The 25,552-nt window shown below is 36.4% G+C and overlaps 1 protein-coding gene across 2 annotated transcripts in view; it reads left to right on the top strand.

Moving 5' to 3' along the window:
- The window catches only part of ERCC6L2 (ERCC excision repair 6 like 2), a 119,974-nt gene that overhangs the window by 46,318 nt on the left and 48,104 nt on the right, over window positions 1-25,552 (top strand). For both annotated transcript variants that reach the window (XM_019624681.1, XM_019624680.1), the window contains exons 10-13: window positions 3,969-4,040; window positions 4,638-4,783; window positions 10,618-10,713; window positions 21,254-21,353. In XM_019624681.1, the coding sequence (XP_019480226.1) occupies window positions 3,969-4,040; window positions 4,638-4,783; window positions 10,618-10,713; window positions 21,254-21,353 (414 nt within the window). The remainder of the gene's footprint in view (window positions 1-3,968; window positions 4,041-4,637; window positions 4,784-10,617; window positions 10,714-21,253; window positions 21,354-25,552) is intronic.

Raw genomic sequence — 25,552 nt, 5'->3', positions numbered from 1 at the left:
GCTTCACTGGCCCATGTTGGTATTGTGATCATTGCACTCTTCCCAGCTGAGGCAGATCGGTCGCCAGCCATTGGGCAGCCGCTCATGGTGGCTGAAGGCAGCTCACGGCAGCCTACACTGTCGCCGGCGACTCACAGCAGCCCACCTCCAGGACGAGCTGTTGTTCACCATCTTAGCTGTAGAGTTCAGTATCACTGGCCCATGTGGGATCCAAACCGGTGGCCCTGCTGCTCAGAGCTTGTGCTCCCAAGCCAACTCTGAACCAACAAGCCACTTGGCCAGCCCAAAAGTTGTGTATTTTTAAAATAAATAAGTTTGTTCTAGTAAGAATATTCCATGTTTATTATCACAACAAAAATTTCAAATCTAATATTTCCTAACAATAGTAAATCTATTTTTGTCATCCATTTTATTGATTTTTTTATTTATTTTTAAATTAAAAAATATTAAAAGCCCAATTAGTTTAGAAGTGAGGACAGTCCCATTATTTAAGCCAATAGAATATTTCCAAAAATCATGACCTCCTTTGAAAACTGCATTGTCCATTGTTATTTATTTAAATTTTATTCGTTGTGACTCTTCACTAAAAAGTTACCATTCTTGAAACTCAATGAATGAAAGTTTATAACTCTGCATTTTATATTCTTGTATATTTATTAAATATATGATTTAAAACATACTGTTAATTAGAGTTACATATCTAGGAATAATAATATCAGATGAAGACAATTATTAGATTTATTTTTATTATGATTTTTAGAAGGGTAAAGCAAGCATAAATTGTTGCTGGAGGCTGGGTGCCTTTATATGTGAAGAAAAGCATGTAATTTACTTGTTTTGTGAAAGGTCACCAACAAATCAAAGATTGATAGTAATAAGCTAGGGCTATATTTTTAAGACTGTTTCATCATTTGGTTAGCAACATCATGTGGTGATTTAGTGATTCAAAACCTATAGCCTCATTATGGAATTATTACCTGTGGGGTTAAGAACCCCAAGTTGCATGTGTTTCTTTAATTCAGATGATAAAAGATCCTAGTTCTATTTCTCTTATAAGTTAGCCTTCATGTGTAATTTATTTGTGAACTTAATGCCCACTGTACCCTTCATTGCCTCAAAGCTACACTCATGAACTCCAGCTCTTTCTCTTCCATGTCAAGGTCTTTGTTGACCTCAACTACTATTCAAGGGGATGGTCACAAGTTGCACTCATTCACCTGATGAGAATTCTCGTTTTTCTTTTCCATGAGAAATGCCACAGAGCGACTTACTGTGGGGGGTAGAAAAAAAAGAGTAGGAAACCCAGTTTAGTGCTGCTGGAATCATACAAGGGTCATGTTAATCTCTATGCCTGACTAATTTGAGTAAAGTTAGATCCAAGATTCCTTAGCTGTGAACATCCCCAAATTTAGGATTCCTTTTCAGGGGCATTGCCCTGTTCTGTGAAGGACAAATAAGTAATAAAATATTGGGTCTGTGTTGTTGAGACTCCAACATATAGTGACTACACTTATTTCTGAAATTTCTGTAAGGGATCTTAGTTATTCATTTAATGAGTCTTTAAAAAAAAATTAAAAAAAAATAAAAAAACTAGCCTAATAAAGACCTCCAGTTCAAAAGCATTCACTTTTCTTATTACTTATTCTGTTTTTACTGTAAGATATTCAATAATACCTGAAAATGCAATAGGTATGATACCATCTCAAACCATCAGAGCAGATTTCTGTGCAATATATCCTTGTCTTAAAATGTTAATGTCTTTCACCGAATGAAAAGATGAGTCCCAGGCTGGGAGAAAATAATTGCAAATCAATAAGGGACTGATATTTAAAATATACAAAGAACTCTTAAAACTCAACAATAAGAAAACAATCCAATTTAAAAAATGGGCAAAAGATCTGAATGTATGCCTCACCAAAGAAGATATACAGATGGCAAATGAGCAGATGAAAACATGTTCAATATCATGTGTCATGAGGGAATTCCAAGTTGAAACAATGAGATACCACTATACACCTATTTGAATGGCTAAACCCAAAATACTGACAACACCAAATGCTGACAAGGATATGGAGCAGCAAGAACTCTTATTCATTCCTGATGAGAATGCAAAATGGTACAGCCACTTTGGAAGACAGTTTGGCAGTTTCTCATAAAGCTAATTATACTCTTACCATAAGATCCAGCAATCGTGCTCATTGGTATTTACTCAAATGAGTTAAAAACTTATGTCCAAGAGCCTATGTACAGATGTTTGTTTATAGCAACTTTACTCATAATTGCCACAACTTGGAAACAACCAAGATGTCCTTCAATATGTGAATGGATAAACATCTAGACGATGGAATATTATTCAACACTAGAAAAAAAACGAGCAATTAAGCTACAAAAAGATACGGAGTTCCTTTAAATGCATATTGCTATGTGAAAAAAGCCAGTCTGAAAAGGCTACATACTGCGTGATTCCAACTGTATTACACTCTGGAAAAGGCAAAACTACAGAGAAAGTAAAATCATTGGTGGTTGCCAGGGGTTTGCAGGGAGAGGAATAGATGGAACACAGGGAAATTTTAGGGCAGTGAAACTATTTGTATCATACTATAATAGTGGATATATGTCATTCTACATTTGTCAAAACCCATAGAACTGTACAACACGATGAGTGAACCCTAATGTGAACTATAGACTAAGTTATCAGTATTCATTCATCAGTTCTTACAAATGCACCACCTGAAACAAAGATGGTAACAATAGGGGAGACTGTGCAGGCGAGGGGCAGGAAAGGGAGGAAGAGGGAGTCTATGGGAGTTCTCTGTATGTTCTACTTAATTTTTCTGTAAATCTAAAATTGCTGTAAAAATTATTAATTTTAAAAAGTTAATATATTATGTGAAATTAAAATGCACATACTTTATAGAATCATTTATTTTATAAAAAATAAAGCTATGTCAATAAAACTACTTTATATGTTCTCCAAGTATTAAAATACTGTTTACCTCATCTGTGACTGTTTTACTCACCATCTGATTGGTTATCTGAGTAGTTTTTATAAAACTCCATAGCTTTTTTGAGGAGTTGGTGGGGTAGGGGTCAGAGTTAGCACAATGTCTTCTCTTGCTCAGATATTTAAAAAGTGTTCTTTGAGTATATATATATTTTTTTAAAGTTTGAATGTTTGTCATTGAATAAATAAAGTTGCTTAACGGTTTACTGCATGGTTCGGAAAAACCTTAGACTTTGGACAGAAAATTCCTTTTCTTTCCTGCATGGGTTGCTTTTCCATAGTGTTCTGGGGCTTCATTGCCAGATGTGGAAATGCCTGTTTTTAAAATAACAGTATTACTATTATATACAGGGTTTGAATTATTTGCTTCCTCCCTAAAAGCACCATGTATAGGGGCAGATTATTGGCATTTTGAGGTCAAAATCAAATCTGGAAGTCAGGGCTTACTGTAAATAGAGAAACAGAGAGGAGAAAATGAGAAGAGGCATATATCTGACTGATTATTTTAAGAAAATAAATATCAAGACTTTTAGAACCTAGATGTAATTAAACACATTTTATTACATCTATCTAGAGAAAATTTAAATACTTCCTAAAAGGAATGCTGCTCTGTAATTTAGTTTCTGAACATATTGTAGGTATAAAGAAAGTGTATTTTGGAAATTAAATTAATCCATTTAAATGCATCCCATAATCTAAAATGCTTCCTTTTTATTAAAACCAGATGAAATGAAAAAAAAAGTTTTTGGGAACTTTACCTCATTATTGACAATATGATGATGAATAACATGTAATATCTAATACTTTATTTCTATAACTTGCCAAAAATGAAAGGAATTAGGAAAGCTGACTGAGGTTATGTTATATAAAAATACTTTTTAAGAAATTCTCAAGTGATGTTTATATGTACAAAGTGTACTCTTAGTTGGAACTGGTTCACTGATATTCTGTGGTTCACTTCCAGGTCCTTCAGCAGCTTTTAAACCATTGTAGGAAAAACAAAGATAAAGTTCTTCTCTTCTCCTTTTCCACCAAGGTGAGTTTGGTCTGAATTGTATTCTTGACTGGGCCAGCCTTAACTCCTGAGTCATAAAGCCTAACAGCCATAACAGCATCCAGCCACATTTTCTGTCTTATACACACCATAGGAAATGGTAGTGAGATAGGCAACTTTTAAGTCTCAATTATATCAGGGTTACTGTCAAATAACAAACTCAAAGATAGATTTTTAATTTTCTGTTGATGTTTTTGTTGATAATTAAAATGTTATTTAAGAGATTTTAGAACATAGAAAATAGCACAAGTAAATGAAATATATTTATATCTGTGATTCGGCCAATACTTTCCCTCTCATTTGGTTTCAGTTTTAAAATTTAATGATTGATTTTATTTTTTTCCCCTGAAAGATTGATTTTTTTTTTTTTTGAGAAAGGTTGCTGAAAGTTAAAGTCAATTTCAGGATAATGGGATATGTGGGTCAGAAGTCAGAAAAATATTTGTTGCTCTTATAATAATAAGAAAGAAATTGTGAGCAGCAATAATAATTAATACTCAGTAAATTTCATCTCTATAATGAACTGAAGTTTAAGTAAACATGAATTCATCTTTGCGCATCTCCATACTTTTCCTCTAGTTGCTTGATGTGCTGCAGCAATACTGTATGGCATCTGGGCTTGATTACCGACGACTTGATGGAAGTACAAAATCAGAGGAAAGAATCAAGGTTGTGAAAGAGTTCAACAGTACACAAGATGTTAACATTTGCCTTGTCTCCACAATGTAAGAAAATAAAATTTGATAACTTGATTTTTATCTAACTGCTTTTAAGATTTAGGGTAATTTTAAAACTATTACTGGAATCATTTTCAATGGTTATGCTTATATTGCTTAGTTTTATTTGGCTTTAAGGAGAAGCAGCAAAAATGCTATTAATTATGACTGAAATAGCAATTTCTTGAGTTTTATTAAATACTGTTTTGACTTAAGGCTGTGGTCAGAACAATGAAACTAAGTTGAATAATTGAGTTATCAATTGAATAACTGAGAATCATTTGTAGCGATGGTTTCCAAACTCTACTCAAGGAGCCCTAAAGAGCCCACAGGGCCTAGTGAGCCAGGCATTTCCCCCTTTGTCTCTGCCTCTTCTTAACCAGAGCAACTCCCCATTTATAGTTTTAAAAAGTTAAATCAGTTCTAACACTTATTTACAAATCTCTCATTAAAACCTTTTAAAGAATATACACAGGGCCGGCGAGTGGCACGTTGGTTAAGAACTGGCTTGGGATGCCAGAGGGCCCCCGTTCGGATCCCACGTATGAGGGCCAGTTACACTGCCCTCTACAGCTAAGATGCTGAACAACAGCTCAACCTGGAGCTGGGTTGCTGTGAGTCACTGGCGATGGCACAGGCTGCAGCTCCTACTGCAGTGGGTTGCCATGGGCTACTGTGTGTAGCCAGCAGCCAGCGTGAGCGGCCAGCAGCCGCTGTGAGCAGCCATCCAGAAGCCGGTGACTGATCTGCCTCGCCCAGGAAGAGCACAATGATGGTGCCAACTTGGGCCAGTGAAGCAACGTCCTCCACAATTAGATTAAAGAACAAAACGACAGCAACTTGTCTGTTCCCCTTCCCCCAACTCCCCAGTGCTGTTCCCATCACCCAATTCCCCAATAAAAATCTTTAAAAAAAGAAGAATATACGCACTTTAGAGAATGAGTTAAGTCAATATAAACACCTAAGTAAAATAAATCTCTTTTTTGGGGGGGCTAACAAATTCATAACCATGGCATCTAATGTAATAAGTATTTTATAGATTTGCTCCCACTGTCTTTCAAAAAGACTTTCAAGAGACTTTAAAAATAAACATGTGAAAATGCAAAAAGTAGAAATTAAGTCAAAATAAAAATTAAATGAAAAACAAAATTATATCTATAAAAATGAGTGAGCACTGAAATTAAACTTTTGATCACTGAAATTATTCTTGAACTCTTGCAGCTAAGGCAAAAAGAGAGAAGCTCTGGATTCTCAATTCCTGTGAATGAACTCAAGTTGTGATTTCTCACATGAGTCCTTACATACAGAACATTAAATGACATAGAATGCTGTCTTCAGTTAAGTTTTATAGAATACATATATGTATTCTTAATTTTTTGGTCCTCCACATTCAATTCTTATATCAAATAAATATATCAAAAAGCATACTTTTTTTTTTTTTTTAAAGATTCTATTGGGGAATTGGGGGACGGGAACAGCTTTGAGGAATCAAGGAATGGGAACAGACACGTTGCTGTCCTTTTGTTCTTCAGTCTAGTTGTGGAGGACGTCACTTCACTGGCCCATGTTGGTATTATGATTGTGGTCTTCCTGGGTGAGGCAGTCACTCGCCGGCTATTGGACAGCTGCTCACGGGCGGCTCATGGCAGCTCATGAAAGTTCACTCCTGTTGCCGGCCAGCCCCACTATAGCTTATGCCGTCGCTGGTGACTCAGGGCAGCCCAGCTCCAGGTCGAGCTATTGTTCACCATCTTATCTGTAGAGGGCGCAGTGTCACTGGTCCTCATATGTGGGATCCAAATTGGGGCCCTGCTGCTCAGAGCTGGCATCCGAAGCCAACCCTTAACCAACACGCCATTCGACCAGCCCTCAAAAAATATACTTTAAACATATCTTAATATTCCACAAAACTGACTTCAGTGAATTAAATTTTATTGTTATGTGTTAACTATTAAAAAGGTGAAATGCAGTAGTCATTTAAAGAATGCTCCTAAGAAGACCTAAATAAATGTAGAGATATTTCAGATAGAAAGGCTCAATAGCATAAAAATGCCAATTTTCCTCAAAGTCATTTATAAAATCAGTGATTCCAATAAAAATCCCAACCCAAGAAAAAATGCCGGATGACCCTTCTTTATTTAACTGAATGAGATGATTATGGAAAGCCAGGTTTTAAAGTATTGATGTTCCAGAATAAAGATAATTCAGAGAACAAAAGAATTTGGACAGTAAGAAAAATTTTAGACTAAAAATTAATCATTTCAAATAAAATAATAAGATTGGAACATGACATTTCTCAGAATATAGAGCAAAAGGATAAAATCTTCCTCTAATCCATTATTTTGTTATGTTGGCTAGCCAATCTCAGACCCCGTTGTTCAATTCAGTTGTCTTTATTGACCCTTAATGTGGGATAAGAAAAATAAAGCTTTTTGGGTTTTTTGTTTGTTTGTTTTTGTTTTTTTGCCTTTAAGGAGCACTATGAGTAAATAAACGCTTTCCTAGATTTATGTGTAAAGTTCCATGAACATTTAAAGAATAGGCATATCAAGAAAGACCATAAAAGAAATGTGATGTTTAAACAGGCTTTTCATAGATAAAATTTCATTAGAAGAAAAAGCAGGTTTACATAAAGGGCATTTTAGGCAGAGAGAATGGCCTCGGTACAGAAATGACCAGAGAATTTAAGTGGTTAGAGCTTAGGATACATGGAGGGAAGAGCTGCATATATGACTAACTAGGAGGAATCATTAGTTAATTTAACGAAGACATATTGAGTGTTCTGTGACAGGTCCTGGAGAAGAAAAGATGGAAAGCTTCAGACCCAGACCTTCTAAAGTTTATAACTAAAACAATATGAGGATGGAGGGAATCGTTGTTGAGAAATATGTAAAAGGCTAGTTTCAATACAGTATGTAAATGCCAGGAGGAGGAGGTACAAAGGAGAAACATTTAGTTCATCCTTCATTAGCCTGCTGAAGAACAAGTAGAAGTTAGCCAGGCAAAGAAGAGAGCAAAGAAAACTGCAAGTAATACGAAGGCAACTCTAAGTTAGTATATAGGTAGTTCTGTGAGATCAAGTCCAAGAATACAGCTGCAGAGGTGGTAGGCCTGGTCATTGAGGCCTGAAGAGCTGGCCTCTGAAGTATAAGAATTGAAGGGTTAAAACAGAGGAGTGGCATGCTTTATTTTTTTATATTCTGTGCATAAAATAATTTTGTGTAATATGAGAATGGATTTAAGGTCTGAAGTAAAGGAAGACAGTTAAGAAGCCAGTGAAGTAATACATATAAGTGCTGTATAATAAGGACTTGAAATAGGGCAGGGGAAATAGGAATGGAGAAGACTCGAGAAAAACATTTTTGAGGTAAATTTAATAAGATTTAATATTGGATGGCTTTTTAGTTTTTATTTTATTTTTTTCCCTAAGTCTGTCAATAAAAAATTCACTTCAGGGCCGGCCGAGTGGCACGATGGTTAAGAACTGTCTTGGGACGCCAGAGAGCCCCGGTTCGGATCCCACATATGAGGGCCAGTGACACTGCCCTCCACAGCTAAGATGCTGAACAACAGCTCAACCTGGAGCTGGGCTGCCATGAGTCACGGGCAATGGCGTAGGCTGCAGCCCCTGTGGCAGTGGGTTGCCATGGGCTACCGTGCGTAGCCTGCGACCAGTGTGAGCAGCCAGCAGCCGCAGTGAGTGGCCGTCCAGAAGCCGGCGACTGATGTGCCTCGCCTGGGAAGAGCACAATGATGGTGCCAACTTGTCTGCTCCCCTTCCCCTAATTCCCCAGCACTGTTCCCATCCCCCCAATTCCCCAATAAAAATCTTAAAAAAAAAAAAATTCACTTCATTTTTCTTAATTTAAAAATGTCATGATTTCCCTTTCATTCCTGAAGGATATTTTTGCTGGATATAGAATTCTGGGTTGATAGTTCTTTCAGCACTTGAAGAATGTTATACTGCTTCCTCCTGGCCTCCATGGTTTCTGATGAGAAATCCGCTTTCATTTGAATTGGTGTTTCTTATTGCTTTCAAGAGTTTTTCTTTGTCTTATCTTTTCAGAAGTTTAATTATGATGTATCTTGGCATGAATTTCTTTGGGCTTATCTTTTTTGGAGTACATCCAGCTTCTTGAATCTGTAGGTTTATGTCTTTATCCAAATTTAGGGAAGTTTCAGCCATATGTCTTAGAATACTTTTTCAGTCTCTTTTTTCCTTCTGAGTCTATAGTGATGTGAGTGTTAGCTCTTCTGTTATTGTCCCTCAGGTCTCTAAGACTGTTCATTTTCTTTCAGTATATTTTTTCTGTTGTTCAGACTGGGTAAATAATATTAACCTGTTTTCATTCTCTGTCATCTCCACTATACTGTCTAGTTCATTCCAGCAAGTTTTGTAATTCAGTTATTTTTCAGTTCTGAAAGTTCACTTGGTTTTTCTTTATATCCTCTCTTTCTTTGCAGAAACGTTTTAGTTTTACTTTGTTTCAAGCATATTTGTAATTTCTTTATTTTTTCTCTTTTTTAGCTGAGCCATCCTGCCACCTGTTGGCAGCTCAGCAGCAGCTCAGCTCAGGCCGGACATCGAACCGGCAACCCTGTTGCTCAGAGCTCGCACTCTTGAGCAAGCTCTTAACCAACTGAGCCACTCGGCCAGCCCTTGTAATTTCTTATCGAAACATTTTTATGATGACTACATTAAAATTCTTGTCAGATAATTCCAACATCTGATTCATTGTTGTCATCTGTTGATTGTCTTTTCTCATTCAAGTTCAGATTTTCCTGGATCTTGGTATGATTAGTAATTTTTTATCTTATGCTGGACATTTTTAGTATTGTTATAAGAATTTATATCTTATTTAAATGTTTTAGCCACATACTATGTCAACCACATAGGGGTGAAAATTCATGGTTTTTTCTGCTTGGCCTCTGTTGACATCCTAAGACTGAGGTGCTTTTTATGTTCCTGCATGGCCTCCATTGAAACTACAGAGGGGGAACTGGTTATCACTGGCAGAAATGAAAGTCCCAGCTCCTCGGTCAGTCTTCTCTGACACCAGGTGTCAGGGAAGGGGTGAAAGGTAATCATTACAAGGGTGGAAGTTTAGTCTCCTCACTCAGCCTTTACTAACCAGGTTGAGAGTGAGGCCAGATTTTTTCCCATGGTGTTTGCAGGAATAGGCTGGTTATTGTCTCACATATTTCTGTCTTAGAAGGCTGCACCTTTTCTGGTTCTTTTTGGCTAAAGGAAGAAGGATTTTCTTGGGGTTTTTTTTGTCTGCGACTGTTGGCATTTCCAGTTCACTGGCTTCTCCAGAACTCAGTATGGGATATATCAGGCAAAAAGAAATCCAGGAAACTCGCTGCATGTCATTCCTTATGCCTTACAGTTCCTAGCCAGTCTATGTCCTCTCTACCTTTCAGAGTCTTATGTTTGTATTATAACGTCCAGGGTTTTTATTTAGCTGCACTTAGTGGGAGGAATAAGAAGTACATCTACTTCTGGCTTGATTTTTTTTCTTTTAATGTGCATATTACTTTATTAAGCTGGAATATACTAACAGTTTTTAAAAATTGTTAAGAAAATCTTGCAGAAATAGTATTTGAGTGTGATCAGCACAGTCTACTTACATGGACTCAAATGGTCAAATTTTGTAGGGCTATTCTAGAGTGGTACAAAAATATTTCATAGCTATTTCATTTGTGTCATATTTGTGTTTTTATCATCTTTTATGACATTAATGCAGTATTGTATTGATTTGGTAATAGATACCTGGCACAATTGAGTTTTAGAGCAACAATTATTTTTTGCTGTTTTAATGTGCTCTTTCTGTTTCCTCCAGGGCTGGTGGACTAGGCCTCAATTTTGTTGGTGCCAATGTTGTTGTATTATTTGACCCTACTTGGAATCCAGCCAATGATCTTCAAGCCATTGACAGGTATAATACTGACAACATTTAAAGTGACCTGCAAATACTTTTAATCTAAATATTCTCCTGAATTGTTTAGGTTATTTATCATATGACTGTGATTAAAAGGTAGGGAAAAGCTGATAAGAAAAACAAAACAAAACAAAAAGAAACCCCTTCTGGATAAGGTAACCACGAACTTTTTAATCCAACTGGCAGGCTGATAATAGCCATTTATTTTCCATTCATCTCAAAATCCCATTATTATGACAGAATTGATTTACGAAAAAAGAATAGATCCAAAATAGGAAAGGTCACTACTAGTAGATGAGAGTTTTGAGAAAGTCCTAGAAGACAGAAGGCAAACAGAATCTGTATGATCAAGAAACCAACAGAGAAAAACCACAATTCAAAGTCGAAGGGAGAGCACAGAGGAATTGCATGCATGTGGACAGCAACTGCAGGATGTGGGAGTAGACCAGAGTAGACCAGAGTGCATCCTCCTGGGAAATTAATTAGTGTGCTGACTCTAAAACAAATCCCTCTTCCACATCTCATGCATACAAAGGGGTTGGCCTATAACAGGTGCTCCTTTGATTTAAGCTAAAAGAATTGTTTCATAAATATTATAAATAAGTGAGGAATCTGACTGACAAAAGATTCTTAAAGTGGCCATTGGAACCAGATCATAAAGCAGAGCTGAACCTGAAGTAATCCTAGATATACATAGGACACAAAAAGAGGGAAATGATCAAATAGACCTATGTACCTTCATGGAATTCCTGACCAACTTTCCTATACAATTCACCCAGTTCCTCATTTGTAATTATGAATAGACAATTAAGAAGTATGAGACATTTTAATACAACCAGCAGTATGAAAGAAAAGTGCCAGGGCCGGCCGAGTGGCTCAGTTGGTTAAGAGCTCGCTCAAGAGTTTGAGCTCTGAGCAACAGTGGTTCGAGTCCAGCCCGAGCTGAGCAGCCGCTGAGCTGCCAACAGGTAGCAGGATGGCTCAGCTAAAAAAAAAAACCAAAAAATAAAAAAACAAGGAAAAAAAACAAGAAAAGTGCCAATGTGAAAAACAGACCCTGAAGAAAATAAAACAGACACCATGGAAAAACAAAAATAGAAATTCTTAGAAATTAAAATTATTGCCAAAATAAAATAATTCAGTAGATGTTCTGAGTAATCAAATGGAGAGGATTAAAAGTGGAAATTGTTGTGGGAAATAAAAGAAATGAATATTTTAGAACATAAATAATGACGGTCAGGAGAGAAAACATACATAGACACATGTTGGTGATATTTCTAGTTCCAGAGATAAAGGGAAGGGCTGAAAGATGCCAGAGTGAGAAATAGGGAGAGAAAATTATTTATAAAAACAAAGACAAAAAAAAATAAAAGTTTATCAACAAAGAAGTGAGAATCACTCATTTCTATATATCAGACTTTGAAGAACAAAATTTTTATCTGTATTATAGGATTCTAGAAGATAAGTTGTCACAGTGACAATATTCATATGACTATATCCAAAAGAAAATGGTGACTTGTAGTTATGATCAGTGTCTAAAATATCAATATGTAAGGCAAAATAAAAAAACTTTTTGATGTCTAGGAACTGAGAAATGTATTACTCATGGTCTGAAAACATTATTTAAGGATATACCCCAACAAATGAAATATTGATCTATGCACAAAAAAGACATACAAGAAGCAGTGACAGTTAACAAAAACTCTACTATTATTTATGGTTAAGTCTAAATAATTGTTGATAGTTTGGCTGAGAGGCTTACTGCAGTTATAAAGAAAGACTTCTCAAAAATATGAAGAGATAGTATAAGAAAATTGATAATCAAGAACTAAAAGTCCATGTAATTTTAATAAAATAGTGGGAGAGAGGGGCTGTAAAATTTTATTAGAATTTTTTTTTTTATCAAGAAAAAATGAAGATATCCTGGTCAGTTTTCAAAATTTATGCCAAAACTTGTTTTTAAATGCTAACAAAAAAATTAAGGGCAGCAACTAAAAGAGTGGGACATGGTAATCACTAGGTACACTTTTTTTTTTTAATTGGAGGAATTTGAGTAGGTGACAGTGTTGGGGAATGGGGAAGGGCACAGACAAGTTGTTTTCCTTTTGTTCTTCAGTCTAATTGTGGAGGATGTCGCTTCACTGGCCAATGTTAGTATTATGATTATTGTGCTCTTCCCAGCTGAGGCAGATTGGTTGCCAGCCATTGGACAGCAGCTCACGCTGGCTGCCGGCCACACATGGTAGCTTAGGGCAGCCCACTGCAGCCCCGCTGCAGCCTACGCCATCACTGGCAACTCAAGGCAGTCCAGCTCCAGGTTGAGCTGTTGTTTACCATCTTAGCTGTAGAGGGCAGTGTCACTGGCCCATGTGGGATCTGAGCTGGCGGCCCTGCCTCTCAGAGCCCGCTCTTCCAAGCCAACTCTTAACCAACGAGCCACTTCGGCCAGCCCCACTAGGTACATTTCTTGAAAACACAGATTGCTCTGGCTCTGCCCTGCAGGCATTCTAATTCTGTAGGTCTAGAGTGGGGCTTTACAGACTACATTTTAAAAAATACCTTAGGTTGTGTGTCAAAGGACAGTATCAACAGAGTAAAAGGCAACCACAAAATAGTATAAAACATTTGCAAATTACATATGTGATAAGGGATTAATATCTAGAATATATAAAGAAGTAAAACTCAGCAACAAAATAAGAACCCGATTCAAAAATTGTGAAATGGCTTGAATAGACATTTCTCTAAAAAAAAGATATACAAATGGCCAAGAAGTACATGAAAAGATGTTTAGCATCATTAAACATTAGGGAAATGTAAATCAAAACTGCAATGAGATACCACTTCATAAGTGTTAGGATGACTATTATAAAAAAAATAGTAAACAAGAAGTCTTTGTGAGGATATGGAGAAATTGGAATCCTTGTGCATTGCTTATGGGAATGTAAAATGCAGATACTGTGGAAAACAGTAGCTGGGGGTTTAAAAAAATTTAAACATAGAGTTACCATATCAACCAGCAATTCCATTTGCCCAAAGAATTGAAAGCTGCAACTCAAACAGATATTGGTACATTCATGTTCATAACAGCATTATCCACCATAGCCATTGATGGATGAATGGATAAACAAAATGTGTTTTATAATACAATAAAATATTATTCAGCCTTAAAAAGGAATGAAATTCTTTTTTTCTTTCAGTTTGAGATATAATTGACATACAGCACTGTATATGTATAAGGTGTATGGCATAATGACTTAACTTATATTGGGAAATGATTACTACAGTAAGTTTAGTTAACATCCATCATCTCATATAGATACAGAAAATAAATAAAAGAATGAAATTCTCGGGCCAGCCGAGTGGCGCATTGGTTAAGAACTGGCTTGGGACGCCAGAGGGCCCTGGTTCGGATCCCACATATGAGGGCCAGTGACACTGCCCTCTACAGCTAAGATGCTGAACAACAGCTCAACCTGGAGCTGGGCTGCCATGAGTCCCCGGCAATGGCGTAGGGTTGCCATGGGCTACTGTGTGTAGCCAGCAGCCAGCGTGAGTGGCCAGCAGCCACCGTGAGTGGCCGTCCAGAGGCTGGCGACTGGTCTGCCTTGCCCGGGAAGAGCACAATGATGGTGCCAACTTGGGCCAGTGAAGCAACGTCCTATACAACTAGACTGAAGAACAAAAGGACAGCAACTTGTCTGTTCCCCTTCCCCCAATTCCCCAGTGCTAGTCTCATCCCTCAATTCCCCCAATGAAAATCTTTAAAAAAAAAAAAATGTAATTCTCATATATGCTACAACATGGATGAACCTTTAAGACATTATGCTAATTGAAATAAGCCAGATACAAAAGGACAAATATTTTATACTACTACTTATATGAGGAATCTGGAATAGTCAAATTTATCAATATAGAAAGTACAGTTGTGGTTACCAGGGGCTGAGGCAAGGAAGGGAATGGGGAATTATTGTGTAATGGGTACAAAGTTTTAGTTTGGGATGATGACAGAGTTGTAGATATGGATGGTGGTGATGGTTGCAAAACAATGTGAATATTCTTAATGTCACTCAACTGTACATAATATGGTGCACTGTAATTCAACTTTTCATTTTCTACAGGATTTAAAATTGAAAATATAAAAATTTATTATAAATTTGTGTTAATGGATATATGATATATAAAGAGATAATTTGTAATATCAATAACAAAATTAGGGGGCAGAGCTGTAAAGGAGGTTTTTTTTTAATTCAACTGAAGTTAAATTGGTATCAATTTAATATATTGTTTTAACTACTGGATGTTCTTTCTAATCTGCATTATAACCACAAATATGTATAGAATATACACAAAAGGTAATAAGAAATCAAAATATGTCACTAAGGGCCGGCCGAGTGGCGCGTTGGTTAGGAGTTGGCTTAGGACGCCAGCTCTGAGCAGCAGGGCCTCAGTTTGGATCCCACGTGAGGGCCGGTGACACTGTGTCTTCTACAGCTACAATGGTGAACAACAGCTCAACCTGGAGCTGGGCTGCCGTGAGTCTCTGGCAATGGTGTAAGCTGCAGTGGGGCTGGCCCGCAGCAGGCATGTGCTTTTGTGAGCTGCCCTGAGCCACCGTAAGCGGCCATCCAATGGCTGGCGAGCAACTGACTCAGCTGGGAAGAGAGCAATGATAATACCAACATGGAGCAGTGACGTAACATCCTCCACAACTAGACTGAAGGACAAAAAAACAGCAACTTGTCTGTTCCCCTTCCCCGATTCCCCAACGCTGTTTCCACCCCCAATTCCCCAATAAAATCTTAAAAGAAAAAAAAAAATATGTCACTGAAAAGATCAGGTAAACAGAAAGGAAGGCAGTAATGGATGAAATGAAGGACAAAATAGCTGTAAGACATACAGGAACAAATGAAAGGGCAAAACTAACTTTCCACATCATTAACTACTTTAAATGTAAATGTATTAAACTTCCCAATCAAGAGACATAGATCAAAAGAATGGATTTAAAAAAGAAAAAAACAAAAAACAATATCCAACTATATGCTGTCTATAATGCCCATAGGTCTAAGGACATGCACGGGTTAAAAGTGAAATGATAGAAAAAGGTGTTCTATGCAAATAGTAACCAAAAGAAAGCATGGGCGGTTACAAATATCATACAAAATGGACTTCAAGTTGAAAATTGTTATAAGTGACAAAGAAGGATGTTATAATTTACAGTTACTTTTGTCCTTTCATTTATTTTCTTCTGTATGTCTTGTAACTATTGTGTTCTTCATTTCATCCATTACTTTGTGTTTACCTGAAATTTTAGTGACATGAAAAAAGATTTAAGGGCCGGCCGAGTGGCACGATGGTTAAGAACTGGCTTGGGATGCCATAGGGCCCCGGTTCGGATCCCACATATGAAGGCCAGTGACACTGCCCTCCACAGCTAAGATGCTGAACAACAGTTCAACCTGGAGCTGGGCTGCCGTGAGTTGCCGGCGATGGCGTAGGCTGCAGCCCCTGTGGCAGTGGGTTGCCATGGGCTACCGTATGTAGGCAGCAGCCAGCGTGAGCGGCCCCAGCCACAGTGAGCAGCCGTCCAGAAGCCGGCAACTAATCTGCCTCGCCTGGGACGCCTGGGAAGAGCGTAATGATGGTGCCAACTTGGGCCAGTGAAGCAACGTCCTCCACAACTAGACTGAAGAACAAAACGACAGCAACTTGTCTGTTCCTCTTCCCCCAGTTCCCCAGCACTGTTCCCATCCTCCCAATTCCCCAATAAAAAAAAATCTTAAAAAAAAAAAAAAAGATTTAATTCACCAAGAGGCTATAATAATTATAAACATAAATGTACCAAACATCTGAGCTCCGAAATATATAAAGCAAACACTGACAATATTTAAAGGAGAAGTAGACAGCTCCACAATAATAGTAGGAGACTTCAGTACTCTACTCTACTTCAATAATGAATAGAACAACCAGTCAGAAGATCAATAAGGAAAGTGAGGACTTGTACAACACTACAAGCAAATTGGACCTAATAGACATAATAGAGAACCCTCTTTACAGCAACAGCAAAATACACATTTTTCTTAAGTGCCAATTGAACATTTTCTACAATAGGCCGTATGGTAGGCCAAAGACAATCCTTCATAAATTTAAAATGATTGAAATCATACAGTTTCTTTTTCCAATCACAATAGAATGAAAATGAAATCAGCAGAAGAAACAGGAAAATTCACAGATACGTTGAAATTAATCAACATGCTCTTAAACAATGAATGGGTCAAGAAGAAATCACAAAGGGAATTAGAAAATATCTTATGAAAAATGAAAATTAAAACAACATATCAAAAATTATGGGATGCAGCAAAAGCAGTGCTAAGAGGGAAATTTATAGCTGTAAATGCTTATGATAAAAAAGAAGAAAGGTTTCAAATCAAGCTAACCTACACCTTCAGGAGCTAGAAAAAGAAAAACAAACTAAACCCAAAGGTATCAACAGGAAGGAAATAATAAAGACTAGAGCAGAGATAAATAGAGACTAGAAAAAAAAATTTTATACCAAGAGTTGTTTTTTCAAAAAGATCAACAAACTTGACAAACCTATAGCGAGATTGACTAGAAAAAATGGAGATTTAAGTAACTAAAATCAGAAATGAAAAGGGGAATATTACTATGAATTTTACAGAAATAAAAAATATTATAAGACAGTACTATAAATAATTATAGGCCAACAAATTGGATAACCTAGATGAAATGGACAAATTCCAAGAAACATACAATCTACCAAGACTGAACCATAAAGAAATAGGAAATATGAATAAATCTACAACTAGTAAAAAGATTCAATCAGTCATAAAAAATGCCAACAAACAAAAGCCCAGGACCAGATGGCTTCACTGGTGAATTCTACCAAACATTTAAAGAATTAATACCAATCTTTTTCAAACCCTTCCAGTAATTGGAAGAGGAAGGAATACTTCCTAACTTCTTCTATGAGGCCAGCATTGATACCAAAGTCAGACAAAGACCTATAAGCAAAGAAAACTACTAACCAGTATTCCTCATGAATATTGATACAAAAATTCTCAACAAAATACTAGCAAACCAAATTCGATAGCATATTAAAAGAGCCAAGTGCAATTTATTCCTGGTTTGAAATGCAAAAATCAATGTCATATACTACATTAACAGAATGAAGGAAAAAAGACACACAATCATCTTAATAAATGCAGAAAAACCATTTGATGAAATTCAACACATTTTCATGATAAAAACACTCACCAAACTAGGGATAGGAGGAAACTATCTCAACAAAGGCCTGTAATATAAGCCTTTCTAACTATAATATGAAATTTAATATGAAAACCCTACAGCTATCATCATACTCAGTGCTGAAAGATTGAAAGCTTTTCCTCTAAGAACAGCAACAAGGAAAAGATTCCTGTTTTTATCACAAAAGGAGAAATTTTATGTTATCTCACTAATATGAGGTACCTAGGGTTGTCAAATTAATAGACAGAAAGTAGAATGATGGTTACTGGGGCTGAGGTAAGAATGACAAGTTATTGTTTAATAGGTACTCTGTTTCAGTTGAGGAAGTCAAAGAAGTTCTTTACATGGATAGTCATGATGGTTGCACAACACTGTCAGTGTACTTAATGTCACTGAACTATACATTTAAAAATGGTTAAAATGATTCAATTTTATGTATATTTTACAATAATAAAAGGGAGGAACTCAAAAAGAATGATTGTTTATAAATAAATAACAATGAAATCACTATGAGTTAATATTTAAGTTCTGATGCTAATTTAGAGTTTTAAATTTATTTGTTACAAACGAAAGACTGAAAGTAAGTGAAAAGGATATGTAGAAAACTAGGAAAGTAGTAATAAAATAAACCTAAGGAAAATAGAGGAAATTGTATAAATTATAAATTAAAAGCAAAATATAATAAATCAAAATTTTACATCTCTCAGTGAAAAGAATAAAATAGACAAACTTGAAAATTCTAGTCTGAGGAAAAAAGCAAATACACAGAAAAGCTTAGGAAGCAGAAAGGCCAAATAACCACCAATAGTATTTATTTGTAATAGCTAACATTTTTATGTAGTTTTATATCAGTGCATTTGGAAATCTATAGGAAAAGACCTTTTTCTAGAAAAATATTAATGATTAAGATTGACTAAAGATGAAGTGAAAAAAATAATCGAATAATCTTAGAAGAAACCAAAAGGAGAGTCAAAGATGTACAACTTTATGAAGAACTTAAGCCCAGTTATTTTTTGTGTTGTTGTTTTTCTAAATGGAGAGATTTCGTTTATTTTTCTGATGCTATACAAATAAATACCAAAAATACTTATTGATCACTTAGTATTTATAAGATGTCATGTTAGATACTATGGCAGTCAAAGCAAATCAAATGTAGATTTTGTCTTTACAGAAATTTAAAGTATCCATTACTATTTTCTGGAAAGATGTAATTCAGCTTATAATACACTCTGGTATTAAGATCACCCCAGTTATAATACACATAATACTGTGCTGGGTACAAAGCAAAGCAAATTCACTCAGTGCTTTAACTGGCAGTAAGAATGACAAAGAAATAACAGCAACATTGTTGCATGTTTACTGTGAACCAGGAACTGTTCTAAGTGCTTTCCATGGATTATCTTATTTAAAACTCAGAATATCCTTATGGGATAGGCGCTATTATCACACTCAGTTCACGTGAGGAAGTTGAGGCACAACAAACTTAAGTAATTGCTCAAGTTCACAGCCAGTAATTGTCAGGGCCTGGATCTGAATCCACGCAATCTGTCTGACGGCAGAGCCTACGTGTTTAACCAGCCTTTCCCCACTAACAGCTGTCAAGTAAAACGGTGAAATGAAAACCACAGAAAAATCTCCATTGTTTCTTTGTCTTATGATATTTCTTGTAATTTTGTTCTTTTTCACTAGGTCATCAAGACCTAATATCTTATTTATCCCAGTGTTCCCATAAAGCACAGTGCTGTGGTACTCAGTGTAAGTTAGTGGACAATAAAACTAAATGAACAACATTCCTCTTCCCTTCCCCCTCCTTCCATTGACTCTGGTAGGAGGAACCAAGAAAAGAAATGAAGAGCTTGACCTCCATATTGTGTAACAGTTTCTCGACACTGTCTCTACATGGTAAAAGACCCATCATGTAAAAATATCCTTGCTTTATGTACCAAGAAATTGGTGAAGTATACGTCCAAAGTAACATGTGTATAAGGTTTTTGTCTGTAAAGACTTAAGAATATGTGTTCTAACAAAATCTATCCCATCCACCAAACAATTGGCTGAGTAGACACCCAAAAGAAGTTTCCTTAGATCCATTTTTTTAAAGCCTAAATCCATTGTAGGAAAGAAAGGGATTATGAGCCCCTCTGTATCCAGGCTGCAGGATGGAAGTGACAATGCTGTAACTTAGCCCTCATGAGCTGTTCACAGGAGCCCCCATTCTCCTCTGGGGTGTAAGGTATTTCAGAACCCCTCTAGTAAACCCCTTCTCCGTGGAGGAATGGGTGCAGGAGGTAGAGGGAGCACAACTATACGTATAAGAACACAGAGTAACTTTACAAGGTCAAAAGCATGAGGCAGTATGGCCTTGCCCCTAATCCCCGCCTCTGCCCCCTGGTGACTTTAACAGGTATTTAGAAGCAGGTGACCTCATTCAGAGCATCCAATAAAGCCCCACCTGGGAGAAGCTGCTGCGGCTAGCCCCATAGTTAACCAGTGTGGTGAGTCGGGTTAGAGTTTTAATGAGCACTGAGGTCCCTATCAAAACACCTGGGGTACTAGTCCACTGAGTTATTCAGTCAAACAGACCCCGTGGAAATCTCTGTGGATGAGGGGTGTAAATCTACACTTCATAGGCTTTCCAGTTGATTAACTGCTTTTCCCCAGGTTTGTTTGGTTTTTTTAAACAGTTTCACTGAGGTCTAACATACAATAAACTACACATGTTTCAAGTGTACAATTAATAAGTTTTGATATATGTATACAACCATGAAACCATCACCACAGTAAAGACAGTGGACATATCCCTCACCCCCAAAATGTCCCTTGTGCCACTTTATAATCCATACCTCTGGCCCCTCCTCAGGCCCCATCCCTAAGCAAACCACTGATCTGCTTTCTATCACTATGGATTCATTTGCATTTTTGAGAGTTTTATATAAATGGAATCATTTGGGAACATTCATAAGCTTAAGACCATCAGAAAAGAAAAATCTGAATTTAAGAAAAGGTTTTAGACAATGGAAGATGATATTTGTAGCAGAAATGAAGTTGAGATGTACATTTTTTTATAATATTTTTCTCCTCCATGACTGGTCTTTTTATATGAATTTCTAATTTGCATTATTATCAAATAATACAGCATATCTAAACATAAAGTGTTTCTTTTTAAATTAATTAAAATTTTACTAATGTCCCATTTTTATTCCCAAAAGGTGTTGCCTGAACCAAAGTTGTGTTACTTGATTTTTGTTTGCTTTTGTTTTTCATCTTTTTGCAGAGCATATAGGATTGGGCAGTGCAGGGATGTGAAAGTGTTTAGGCTGATATCCTTGGGAACTGTGGAGGAGATCATGTACTTACGACAGGTATACAAGCAGGTAAATATATTTCCCTTTTTCTCATTAAAAAATAGACATTTGCCTGTTTTCAAAATTAGGAACAAATTTGTATAAAAATATGTTTTTAATTTTATTCTAACTATAATATGAAGTTTAATAAGATTATGAAATATACTCGAGAACACACTTCTATAAAACAGATGAATTCTTAGGTTCATTGAGTTTTAGAGCTGAAAGTTTCTTAGAGCTGTACTTCTTAAACTTTAATGTGCACGTGAATCACCTAGGGATCTTTAAAATGCAAATGATTTAGTAGGTCTGGGTGGAGCCCAAGATCCTGCATTTTTAACAAGCTCCGAAGAGTGCCAACACTCCTCGTCTGTAGACCACAATTAGAGTAGCAAGGTCACAGTTTCCCAAACTGTGGGCCAAGACGTGGTATGCCACAGATGGGACACAGGTGCACTGAGACACTGAGCCCACAGCTCTAGGAAGCAAGTTTACTGAATCCAGCTTCCAGCCTTGATAACAACATGTGTACTCCAGGTAGATGTTCATGTTACCATTTTCTATGTGTGCCATGACATGAGGAAGAGTGGGGAAAAATGCCTTAGAAGTATCTAATGCAATTCCTTCATGTTATACGTAATGAAACTGGGACCCACAGCCACCCCAGGAAATGGAATTATAAGAATCTAACTCAAATGCCCTAACTACTTACCGTGCTGGTGCTTTTAGTATTCATCTAAAATTGCATTAACTCATTAATATCCTTAGGGTATCAATTACTATTTCATGTATGCCTCTAAATAAACAAAGTTTATTTAGTTCATAACTGCTCACTTGAGAAGATCTGGAATGAGGTTCAAGTTTAATTATAAATGTTAAATTTGAATTACTCCCTATATATTGAACTGGCATCCCTTTAAGAGCAAACATCTGCCACATGTGGTGGTAGTTAACCTAAGAATGATCCAATCTTAAATTAATGCTGTTTTCTTAATTCTAAAAATAGGATTGTACACAGCAGTTTTTGTTTTTTCTTTAAGCATTTAGTTCTGTAAAAAGCCTTTCATCTTTTTGTTCCTTGGTGTAGCGCAACTACTTAAAAATTATTTTTTAGACATATTTAACCAATTTTGGAAATAAGTAGGATATTATTTGGTCAACTTAGGAGCAGGTCTTTAGAATACTATCCTAGCCTATCACAAATAAGAGTCTTTCCTCAATCATGTAGTAAGTTTTCTCAATCCCATTACTATATTTATCCTTTTTAACTATTTACCTGTTTTTATAATGAAATAAAATGGCCTGTTATATAATGTATATTATATGATAATATATAATAAAAAAGCTTAAGAAGATGAGGATAATTTAGGTTTTCAGAATTTTGTATGATCTAGTTACTTATTAAACTATTTCTAAATGTGTGCTGCTTAGAGAAGATTCAGCCATAAACTTGGTAGGCACAAGTAAAGACGGCACTCATGTGAGGAAAAGGCATTAAATGTGATTAAAAGATTGGAGTTTGAACCAAGGGTACATATGGCCTACACACTCTAGCCACCCAGGTGGTACTCAAATCTTCTGGAGGAAACCAAATCCAAAATGACGTGTAAAAAGAAAAACCTACAAAAATGTTGGAAAACAAGAAGTTTTCTCTGTGGCCCAGAAATTATAAGGAATCCTGAAAGACAAAAAGCAGTTGGGATCAGATTAGAGGAGGAAACTAAGCTAAATTCAGGAAAAGGCTACAGAAAAAGATAGGAATAAACTTCTGGATAGTCCTAGCTTAGAATGAGCAGATATTAAAAAATAAGGGAGCCTTGGGTTAACTGTGGTACCCCTTTTTGCAGTATCATTGATGATCTTCAAGGTGGTTTAACCCTTACAATCTACTTCATTGTACCAAGTTGCAGCCAACAGAGGTGTCTGCTCTCAAGTAGGAACAATAATTAGAAATACTAGAGCACAGAAGCAAGACAGAGCTCCAAATTTTTGCTGAAATCAAGAAGAAAGTTCCTCCCGTTGCTCAGAGGATTAAATACGCACACCTCCCTCACTGTGAATAATCACTGCAGAGGGCTGAGATAAGCATCCAAGATATTTGAAGACAGATGAATACCCAACAAAAAAAATTACTGAACAGTTTAGGAAAATAAACGCTGAAAATGGCACTCAAAGGTATCAGATCCTGATCCCTGGGACCTGTAAATGTTATATGGAAAAAAGAGTCTTTGCAGATGGGATTAAATTAATGATTTTGAGATGGGAGATCAGCTTGGATTATCCAGGTGGGCCCTAAATCACAGTTGTCCTTAGAAGGAAGAAGCCAAGGGAAACCTGGCGCAGACAGGAGAAGGCAGTGTAACCACAGAGGCGGAAACTGGAGTGATGTCACAGACTAAGGAATGCTGGCGGCCACAGAGGCTGAAGGAGGCAAGGCATGGTTTCTCCCCTAGAGCCTCTGGAGAGAGCGTGGCCTGCCAAAACCTTGATTTCAGCCCAGTGATACTGATTTCAGACTTCTGGTCTCCAGGCTGTAAGAGAATAAATGTCTTTTTTTACGCTACCAAGTTTAAGCCACCAAGTCTGTGATAATGTTACAGGAGCCATGGGACCTAATACAGGCACTGAAAAAAAGAATTCACATCAGAGAAAACAGAATTAATAATAGAAGAGAGTAAAATAGATTTTAAAAGAAATATAAATAATATATTCAAAAGATAATTAGGGTTGTAGGACCCTGGAGACAAGAACAAAGTACTAGGGAAAGAATCCATTAGAGATCCCAAAATTAAAATTCTAGAGCTAGGCAGAAAAGCAAAGAGCCAAGTTTTCATCTAAAAAACAAAAAAAGAGCCAAGCAATTCTAGATTACAGAGTAAAAAGATGGAGATGAAGCACATGTAAAGAAAGTTAGGAGAAATGAAACCCGCTAGATCTAGAAAGAAGTTCCAAGCCAGTCTTATAGTTGAAGAAGGGAACATAAGAAAGAGAAGGGAAGAAGCCTCAAATAAAGGAAAAAGCATGTAAAAAGTAGAAAATGACCATGGATTATATGGGCCTACCAAGTGCTCGATAGGATGAATGAAAATAGATCTACACGTACACCATCTTTCTATAATTATAAGACACCAAGATATAGTACAAAAAAATCCTTAAAATGTCCAGACATAAACTTTCTGGAGAGAAAGAAAATTATCTAGAATGGTACTAGAATTAGATGGACATCTAACTTCTTATCAGTGATACTGGATACTTAGGAGCAATAACTTCAAATGAAGGAAAATGACAGCTCCGTGTTGTCAAAGAAAGTGAATTTTTAATTCAAATCTTTCCACAAAGAAAGGTGGAGGCATCTGGCCTTCACTTTTACTGGAACCACTCTGGAAAAACTTATTTAAGTTCAAAATAATGTGACTTTTATAAGTTTTATGATAAAACTTTGGTAGGAAACATATAAAGATTCAGATTGAATGCTTACAAATTACTTTGGTGACTATATTTGTTAGTTCTGCAGTCTGACAGTACAGTGTTAAGGTAGAGTCAGTAGCAAAGCTAAAATCATCAGGTAACTGGCTATCAGGTACATCAATTGCTAGTGTGAGTCTGTATTCGCAGGACTATAGCCCATGTCTCTGGGATGTTGATATCAAACTGATTAAATTGGTATGTTGATTCATAACTTCTATAAACTAAGATCCCATGAGCCTTGTTTTAAGATGGACATCCTGGAGGTGGAAAATTATTACAAACATAAATTTAGGATTTAACCAAACCGAGGCATAAATTCTAAAAATAACACTTCCTAGATGGGTAGCTGTGGACAAGGAACGTAATTTCTCTAAACTTAAATTTCTTTATTTCTAAAATAGAGAAACTCGAATTTCTTTATTTCTAAAAGAGAAAAAGAGAAATAATAGTATCTTATAGGGGTGTAGGGATTAAATGAAAGGATGTAAAAATGCTACACATGTAGTAAGTGTTCAGTAAATAGCAGCTTATTATTATGAATAATTTTAGTTGCCTAGAATAATTTATTACAGTGCAAATCAACTCTAATGATAATCACAATAACGTACCATCTCTGACTAATCCTTCTATCAACAATAGACTGAAGTTGTCTTCCATTCTGTGCGTTCTTTGTTTCTTCCAAGAAAATTTAAAGTATACATGGGATTAATCAGGTTGTATCTACAATACCTTTAGTAAAATAGCCAGCAAATGAAGAGGCC

Source organism: Hipposideros armiger, unplaced genomic scaffold, assembly GCF_001890085.2.
Source record: "Hipposideros armiger isolate ML-2016 unplaced genomic scaffold, ASM189008v1 scaffold_599, whole genome shotgun sequence".
Lineage (NCBI taxonomy): Eukaryota > Metazoa > Chordata > Mammalia > Chiroptera > Hipposideridae > Hipposideros > Hipposideros armiger.
Note: the sequence above shows the minus strand (reverse complement) of the source record. Positions and strands in the feature narration are given on the sequence as shown.